At 38.9% G+C, this 9,720-nt stretch overlaps 1 protein-coding gene across 3 annotated transcripts in view; it reads right to left on the bottom strand.

Moving 5' to 3' along the window:
* Nucleotides 1–360: 360 nt before the first annotated feature.
* The window catches only part of VEZF1 (vascular endothelial zinc finger 1), a 33,036-nt gene continuing 23,676 nt past the window's right edge, over nucleotides 361–9,720 (bottom strand). For 2 of the 3 annotated variants that reach the window (XM_032322588.1, XM_032322590.1), the window contains exons 3-6: nucleotides 9,102–9,165; nucleotides 7,840–8,041; nucleotides 6,454–6,597; nucleotides 361–3,142 (exon numbers count right to left, since the gene is read on the bottom strand). In XM_032322588.1, coding sequence (XP_032178479.1) covers nucleotides 2,715–3,142; nucleotides 6,454–6,597; nucleotides 7,840–8,041; nucleotides 9,102–9,165 — 838 coding nt within the window. In that variant the 3' untranslated portion in view covers nucleotides 361–2,714. The remainder of the gene's footprint in view (nucleotides 3,143–6,453; nucleotides 6,598–7,839; nucleotides 8,042–9,101; nucleotides 9,166–9,720) is intronic. The other variant, XM_032322589.1, reaches the window with a different exon arrangement.

Genomic DNA, 9,720 nt, shown 5'->3' with positions numbered 1-9,720 from the left:
TCTCAACCAGGTTACAACCAGAAGGGAAAACAAACTCTGCTTTTTCGTAGCGCGGTGGCCGTCGTGCCTTCAACACTTGGTTGAATCAGTTCATCAGCATCAAAATTCAATTCCAGTTCCAAGACATGGGAGAATCTCACCACACAACCTACTTGGCCCCCGTCTCAGTGGCCCGCCACCACCCCCTTCCTGCCAACTCTCTCCCTCCCAAAAGAAGACACGACGTGGCTTTATTATTGCAGACAAGCTTCTTAAGTGAATAAAGAATGCATACAAAATAGCATTTTAACTGAAGTCATACAATGAAGTTTCACTCCTGTTTATTATACAATGAATTGATAAAACAATCATTTCTAGTATATATCTTTTTTTTTTTTTTTTTTTTTTTTTTTTTAAGAACTAATACTTTCAGGGTTCTGACAACCACACTCTAGCCTGGGGGTAGGGTCCACACCTGCCCCCACTGAGGACTGCTTCTTAGGCCACTGTGGAGGAAGCCTGGGCTGTCTGAATCACGGTGGATGGTGACTGCCAGCCCAGTCAGAGAGATGACAGGTCCCAACAAGCAGAGCCAGAACCTAGTCCTGGGGCTGCATGCCAGGAAATGTGGGCTTCCTCCAAATGTGGCCACTACCGGCCCAATCCAGGCCTCAGCAGGGCCATGCATGGGCCTTCCCTACACAAGTCCTTCCAGTAGTCCACACATAATGCTCTACAGATTAAAAACAAACCATCTTTGTACTGTGAATAGGAACAGTTGTAACAAAGTCATAGCTACATATTTTTCTCTACATTTTGTTTATTGAGACAAACTAATTAAAAGGCACAAACATAGGGCATGTTTACATGGACATTATAACAAACATATACATTAAAAGTGTAGGAATGTGTTGCCTTCCTGCTAAACAGAAAGTTCCTAAGCTTTTATATATACAAAAGTTGTACAATTTAATGTCCTAAAGTACAAAAGATCATTTATAAAATTATTTTACACTAAGTACTATTTTATTTTTTACTATGTAGTTCAACCCCCTCGAACTGTTTTGTATAATGACACACAGATACCTGTCCCTGATGTAGGAAGTCTGCCTCAGATGTAAGGTATTTGATGCTTGAACTGACACAGTGGGGTATAAACGGAAGTCATCCAGTTTGATAGTCAGTCCTGCAAATATTCTGCAAGATTAATACAACTAAATTCCATTTCTCTTAACTGCAAGATTAAAAAAGAAAAAAAAAAAAACCAACAAAACCAAAAACATATTGCAACTTAAGAAAAAATCACAGCGTCTTGGTTTTAGTAACTTTTTTTTTTTTAAAAAACACAATGCTTTAAAAATATTAATGTGTGGCATGATGGTGTAAAGAGTATCTGTTTCCCTAACTTTTGGTTTCTACTTTATGTACAGAGATAAAACATCCTGCTAAGAAATAAAAAGCACATGTCTTAACGTGCACAATCATTGCTGGGTTTCTACAGGGAGTACAGATAGCTGTCTCCCTGAAAACACCACAAAGCTGATACAAGTGTTTTCTCAAAGAAAAAAAAGTGATGTCCATATTTACAAAGTTGAACAAATCTGCACAATACTTGATTAAGAAACGGAAGAAGAAATTAAAAAAAAGATACACTCTGCTTGTTCTGAAGGGGCATACTACCTAGTTAGTGGTTAGAATAAAAACTGTATACAATTTAATATAAGACATAAACTCTAGTGAGCAACTAACACATCTTTCCCTGTTGTAACATCAACAGGCTCTGATTGGGAGAGAGAGGGGCATATCACATCCCAGTGCCTCCAGCATCTTCCAATTTAAAGCAATATTATTTTAACTGTTCCAAGTACTCCTTGGCTCCTGAATAGGAGTCCCACTGGCCTCTGTTTGTTAGGAGTCTGCCTGTCCACACCCTTGACTTCTCCTCTGTCAGTTGAGGCCTTTTCTCACCAAAACACAATTTGTATATTTTGGTTTTTTTTTTTTTTTTTAAATTTTTTTTAAAAAGTCAACTACAATGCTATATTCCATCAGGATTAATATGCTGAGCAATATTTACATCTCCAAATATCAGGTCACAATCCCTATTATATGTTGAAGTTAGAATGATAAATTATCATATGCTTTGCATATCAGAGCTGGTATCACCTTTCCCATAGGGAATGCTGCCTGAAATTAACATATTCCCAAAGGTAAAATGCATATTCTCTGAAATGCATTTTATTATGACAATGCATGTATTTACTCATAAAAACAATAAACACAGACAATTCTACACTAGCTCTCTATCTGTGGACTTAGAACTTCAGGTTAAAATCAGTCATCCACCTTGTATAGGGAGAAGAGTTCTGCTAGTGTTTAGAATAAAATGATTTCTTGGGATTAGAAACAGTAATGCTGTTTTTATTTTGAAATGGGTTTTAATTTTTTATGATTGGTTTTAATTCTGGCATTTTACCTTGCCAACTACTATCTTGTTTAAGCAATGCTGTCAGCTAAAAGGAATTTCTGATTAAACTAAAGTGGTCCAGTGATAAGTTACATACACACCCTACTTTGAACAATCCCAGCCAAATTGGAGAAAAATCCTACTACACTATTATTAACTAATGTAATAAAATCTCCCAATTTCATGGTTTACTTTTTGCATTAATAAACTAAAAGTAAGTTGCTGGTAAATATTTACTTTAACCCATATTTTCATTTTATAATACTGTTTACCAAGGTGGTGATGTAGGCAAAGCTTGGGGTAAGAAAGGCATGCTCTCTACAGGCCTCATTGCTATATTGAGAGGGGCAGCTAATGTCATAGGTGTGGGCAGGTTCATGGGAGACGTGATGGTGACAGGGTGTGCTATATTCACTGGAGCAGTGACAGGGGTGGGAAGGTTGACTGGGGTAGTGAGTGTTAAAGGAGAGGTCATGGATAATGGACTGGTTATAGTTACAGGGTGCCCTATATTCATTGGGCTGGTTATGTTAACTGCACTTGAAACATTGACTGGACTTCTCATGCTCATTGCAGCTGCCACTGTGACTGGGTTTGACATCGTCCCAGACGACACAGAGGACGTGATATTGAATGGAGTAGTGAGAGTCACGGGTGTCGTAGCAGCCGTGGAGGTTTGGCACAGGTTAGCAGCTTCTAAAATAAGAAGATAAAATGGCCTTTAGACTCCCCAAACAATGAACAAAATTCACAAACAGCTTCTGAATCAACATTTTTTTAATTAAAAAGGACAAACATTTAATGAATGAAATTACAGTTCTCTACCATCAGTCAACAGGAAGGGAGGCTCTTTCTGAGCATTGGATTGGGGGTGCGTGAAATCTCTTTTCTGACTCTATACCTCCCACAAGGCCCTGGGCAACTTGTTTAGCCTGGCGCTTTTGGTTTCAAATTTAGATTACTTACCTACCTCACAGTGATGCTGGGAGGACCAGTTAATTTCTGCAAGGCACTCTGGGGAGCAGAGATATCAAGCAGGGCTTAGTATTCTCACTACCACTTCATGCAAGCAGAGCCAACCAAGGACAGGCCAGGAGAAAGAGCTTGTTTACAAAGAGCTGGGCCGATGGTCACACAAGAACAGATAATCAGGAAAATCTTCTGGTAGGGCAACTGTAACTAGTGGAGAGAGTTGTATGTCCTCAATGCTATGTACTCTAAAGTCTCAGAGGTGAAGCTACATTCTGTTAAGGTTTTAAAAATCCCTGACTGGGGGCACCTGGGTGGCTCAGAGGGTTAAGCCTCTGCCTTCAGGTCAGGTCATGGTCTCAGGGTCCCTGCTCCCCCCCCTTCTTTGCCTGCCTCTCTGCCTATTTGAGATCTCTCTCTCTCTCTGTCAAATAAATAAAGTCTTAAAAAAAAAAAAAAATCCCTGGGCACCTGGGTGGCTCACATTCGGCTCAGGTCATGATCCTAGGGTCCTGGGATCGAGACCCACATCGGGCTCTCTGCTCCGCGGGGAGCCTGCTTCCTCCTCTCTCCTTGCCTGCCTCTCTGCCTACTTGTGATCTGTCTCTGTCAAATAAATAAATAAAATCTTTAAAAAAAAAAAATCCCTGACTGACACAAACAAGTAACTGACAAGCTATTTTCGTATCTGTTTTAGTCTTTTTTTAAAAAAAAAAATCGTTTTAGCAATCCTGTTGTTTCTGGTTAGGTTTCCTAACTATGTTAAGACTAAAGAGCTCTCAGCGGGTTTATATTCTCCTCCCCGCTTCCATTTCTCCTTACTTTCTGATGCTGACAAATCACCCACTGTGCATAAAGTGCCTAGTCACCAACCATACCAAGGAGGACTAATCAAGCAAGAAGACCCTACAGTGACTTGGGGGACCCTGGTTCTTGTAACCCAGCAAAGCCTGGGCACTTCTTAAAGAAAACTTCCCTCAGAGGTGACACCCCCCACCCCACCCCTCAACAAAATTCAGCACCACCTGCTGGTGTGTGAGGAAACAGCAGTAAGAAGACAGATGAGTGGGCTAGTTGTGTGTAACTTAGCTGTCAAAATGGAGAAATACATTTGAGACTAAAGATAAAGGTCTATACACATCCCACACATATGGGTCAAATCACCTCATATCGACCCTGGAGTCAATAAGCAGCTCTTCCTTGATCAATATGATGGAACTCTGGCAAACTCTATACTCTATGTCAGGAATTCCCAAATCTGGCTGATGGTCGAAATCATTTATCTAGGGAGCTTTTTTTTTTTTTTTTTAAATGGCTTCCCAGGAAATTCAATAGTGAGATTAGATGGAACTTTGGAAATGCGTAGTTTTAAAAAGTTCCCAGGATGGCGATCTGATTTTCACTCAGGTTTGGGAACTTAGGTTACCTTATTTTAAAAAAGAGACCTGCTGATTCAAGTTTAGGTTTTCAGGGCAGAAGTCTCCTCTCTCCCCAAATGTGACATTTTACTAACACGAATACAGAAGTTTCTAACATCAGTGGTCGTTTCCAGAGAGATTCATGCTACAAATGGGAATACAATAGCATTTTGTTTCATGGAGGTCAGAAGATGAGCTAAACAACTGAGTCTTATTGTACAAGCAAAATGAAACACAACATGAAATAGAAGAGTACAGGAAGAAAGAGAAAACCAACTCACTTTTGAGGTGATAACAACTGCTAAGAGTATTCTTGTTTACACCAAAGAAGGGCTTTCACTCTCTCATGTGCCATCACCACCCCCGCTCCCCATCCTGCACTTTTTCCTTTCAGTCCAACATCATCTTCTTCCAGGACTTAAATAATTTTACTCTTACTCCTTCTCAAGGAAAACATCCTCCGTAACACGTTCTCACCCACTATGCGGTTGCCATAGCATATATACATTTTCCTGCCCGCCTGCCCCGCCGCCACCTCTTCCCCTAATGATAAAGTATTTTATTAAATAATGGCAAATCTTCATTTGAAGGAGAGGACCAAGGAGGCTCTAAGGAAGGGTAGAAGACCTATCTGGCTGCAATGCCAGTAGATGTATGAAATATTTACTTTAATATTTAAAGTAGTCCTTTTATCTTTATCCAAGTACAGGGTGTTTAGAAGGAATTTGTGGAAGGGAACAGCCATACCACATGAAAGCAAAGGAGGGAAGAAACTACCCAGTAAAGGAATTACAGAGAAGCCTACAGGCAGAGGATTCCTTACGAATTTAAAATAAAACAGTAAGACATGGCAGAGGTCAGGAAGGAAGAAGGAATTTAGGAATCTCTCCCATGGCTGATGGTGCACTGACAAAATGACTAATTTGAAACGCCTGCACAATAGGCCAGAAGCCAAAGCTCTAAGTATTAAGTGAAAAAGCTGTGTGGAAAATGGATACTCCAACAGATTCTTTACAAAATATATAAGAGCAAAGTAAACCATTCTCAATTTTAGTAACAATTACAGTAAAGTCTCTAACAATTTAAGTACATACATGTTAAACTAATGCAAGCCCCAGTGACAGATTGAATGAGATTAAGGGAGAAAGGAAGAGAAAAGATATGAGCATCATAAAACCAGAAACATGTAATAAATAATACAATGCAGGAAGAACACTGAAGAGCAGAAAGTAGCAAAGTTGTAAGAAAATAAACTATATACCCTAAGCATATTTCAGCCACCCCCAAAAGTGGGAGTGTTTCAGAACGGAAAAAGAGGGGCCCATAATGCATGGAAGTTGACATAAAAACGGAACTCTGAACACAACAGGGAAAGACCAAATCTGGCTCCAAATTTATAACAAAAAGAAAATCAAAAGAACATGAAAAGAAGTACTAAGGATTTAATTTTTAAAGTAAAAAGACTTATCCGGAAGCCTAGCAGCTTTGTTGCCAACATAGTGTTTCCAGGTTTCCATGAAGACAGATTCCCTAAGCTGTGGCTGCCTCACTTAGACCCCGGGGCATGCTAAATGAGCACATGCTCTAGCCATCCTGTGAGCTCCGGCCACCTCATCTTACCTTTCTTTCTTGCCTTGACAGCTTCTTCCCATAGTCTCAGTGTCTCCACCTGCTTCCCTGGCCAGCTGGTCACATGCTGCTGCTGCTGTTGCTGCTGCTGCTGCTGCTGCTGCTTCTGGCTGCTGGTCTCTTCGCTCATGCATGCTACTCAAAAGACAAACCGCAAATACTACATTTACCTTGAAAAAGTGCAGCCATTTTTTTCATAATCTGAAACTTAGGTACTTTGGCTCCTCATGCTTCTCTGCCCTTTATCATTTGTCCTGACAGTTTTTACTACAGAGGATCTTCTTTTGCTGCTTCTGTCTATACTGGTCAAAATAGATAAATTAATAAAAGAAAAATCAAGAGAGCTGGGGAAAACCAATATGAAAGAGAAAAGAATTCTCTGCTATATTAAAAAGCAAGTGTCTCTCAGAATGGAACTTGGGTAAAATCAGTACAGACTAATTAATGCTCATCAAAATATCTAATAAAGTTGGTCACTTGACCACAACAATGTACACTAAAAGTAAAGTTTTGTAAAGTTAACAAAGTATGACATGCTAGATAATAAACCCAATGTACTTACAAAGAAGCAAAAATGGATGAGATTAGAACACATTAACCTTTCTTTCCCACTCCTGGCCACCTATTCTGAGAATATGATGTTTCTGCTGCATAAGGTACATATATAATAGGACACAGAATTAGGAATAGACTTTCTTCTGGTGGTTAGGGCAATCTCAAAGACAAGCCTGGGTAAATGTGAGTACTGAATTTTATCCACGAGTCCCTGAAATAGTTTATCTTCAATTCTGAATTTAAGGTAAATATGGACATGATATCCCAACTCTACAGATTTGGGTTTGAAAAGCAAACTAAATGATGCTGCTTTCATCTTTAAGGTTATTAAGGGCATATTATTAACTCCAACAGGAGTTAGGAGACACCACTGCTTGAGAATCTTCCTAAAATTAAATAAAAACAATGAAAATTGCCTTCCAGCAGCTACAGCTTGCTAGTATGGCTTCTGCTGCCACAATTCTAAAACACTAGAGCTTTTTATTCAAACTCATAGAAGAAGAGAAACGTTGAAAAATAGCTACAGGGAAATTCTGCTCTTTTAACATGGGTGTTATTAGCAGACAAGCACAGGACTGAAAGCAAAATTAGTGGAGGGCTTGTCAATGCTGTTTGTATCCACGCTGGTGAGGTGTATTTCCAACATCAGTATATAGTCTCCACTGACATGTGTTTACACGCTTTAACGACAGGAGAAAACATGAAAGATGAACATGAATACAGTGCTGAGAGCATAGCGAAAATAACTTCAATGTATTATAAAAATATCCAGATTTCATCAATCTCAAATGCAACAGAAATACAATCTGAAGTGTCACCTACTTTTACTGATGCCTTGTTTACATGTATTACAGTTGATACTTTGGCTCTGCCCATGTGTCTTTAAGTGGCTGGTGATGTACGCTGCACTCAGAAGCTTCCCACAGATGTTACACGATACCTTGCCTTCGTGGCGCACCATGTGTGTCCGCAGTCTGTCTTTGGTGGCAAAGGCAGCAGTGCACGTCTGCATGAGGGAGGAAAACTTTTTTTAAATATAGACTATCCTGTTCTACTCATTTTAAAGTACGTTATATTCTAGCCATTACCCTATCCATGTCCGCAAGCAGACTGAGTTAGTTGAATTTTATTTGCATGTGTTACCTAGAATCATAATCATAACAAAACATTTGGTGAATTTTAGACCCTTAGATTTTGGGGGAAGAAAAAATATCAACAGAGAGTACTGAAAAGATGTGAGCAGCAGAGTCAGTTAAACCTGGATTTAAATCCAGTTCCTTGATTCATGAAACAGTGTAACACTGAGCAAATTAACCTATCTGAATTTGTTTCTTCATCTGTAACGTGAGGATAAAAATACCTACCTCCCAAAATTATCGGTGGGACTAAGAGTCTGGCCGAAAGCCTCACACATAGCAGGCACTTGCTCAAATGACACTAGCTTCCTTCCTCAGATTGGATTTTTCTTAGGATTCAAATCACTTACTTAATAAAGGCAGTCATTAACACATTTAACTGAAAGGAGCACAGAAAGACTTCCAGCAATAAACTAAAATTACTGATGTCTAAAAAGTCATAGGATTTAGCAAGATTCTTAACCTTTTCATTATCTTAACTTAGGTTAAATAAAATCAACAGATTTTCAAACAACTAGAAAACGTTCCAATTTGGCAGGCAAACATCCAATAAGTGATAACATTTGGGAGAAAATTCCTATTTTCTTCTATTACAGTTAAAATCATCAACCCAGAAAATAATTTAAAGCATTTCATTCATTTATTCATTTCAAATACATAATGACCTTTCCAAGACTACATTTTTTTTCTTGTAGCGATAAATACTGTTGCCTAAGGAAAGGAAAATGTAGCTTAACAAAAACAACACATTTACATTTTTAAATGCTTTTGCCTCACAGAAACAGAAGCTGTCATTTATATTGTATAAAACCAGAATTCAAATGGACCACATTTACTCAAGTCAGTGATTTTTAAGACTATTCAAGAACGGTGAGATTTGATTGGCTCAGACCTTCTGGATAATGTGCATTAAGTGCTACACTAAGGATAAGTCATTTTAACTCTTACTTGGCATTTGAAGGGTCTTTCTGTTGAATGGACATGTTTTACGTGACAGCTTAAGTGGTCAGGCCTGTGAAAGAGAGAGTTTCAACAGAAGATGTAATGGAACACACATTGAGAAATGCTACTCACGGTGATGTTTACATGCTTGGCAGCTTTGGGTGGAGGGCATTTTAAAGAAAGCTAGAATTACCAACTCCCCCTCCCCCCAGTGCAAGCCTCCTTACCTCTCTTACCATAAACAAAAGTCTTAATCCTTTACCTGTTAATTTTTCTCTCCTAGTCAACATCAAATCATGTTAGGCGTTGGTTCTTTAAATTATAAAATACCCAAAGTTGTAGTCCTAACACTTCCCAGAGACAGCCACTACTATATAAACTTTTATTTAAAAGTCTTTAAATATGAAAATTAGTGAAATGTTACTAACCACAGAAAAATGGAAAAATGTCCTCCTAAAAGTTACACTAAGAGTATCCAAGGTCATCCCAACTTCTAGGAAATAAGTTTCTTTGATTTGCACGGTGAACCTCATGTCTGCAAAACTGGTGATTACAGATGTGCCAAAATGAAGGCCGGAGTCCACCAAGGCACTTCTTAATTGAAATACTAAGCTAATCACTATGT

This window comes from Mustela erminea, chromosome 18 (assembly GCF_009829155.1).
Source record: "Mustela erminea isolate mMusErm1 chromosome 18, mMusErm1.Pri, whole genome shotgun sequence".
In the NCBI taxonomy this organism is placed as follows: Eukaryota; Metazoa; Chordata; class Mammalia; order Carnivora; family Mustelidae; genus Mustela; species Mustela erminea.
Note: the sequence above shows the minus strand (reverse complement) of the source record. Positions and strands in the feature narration are given on the sequence as shown.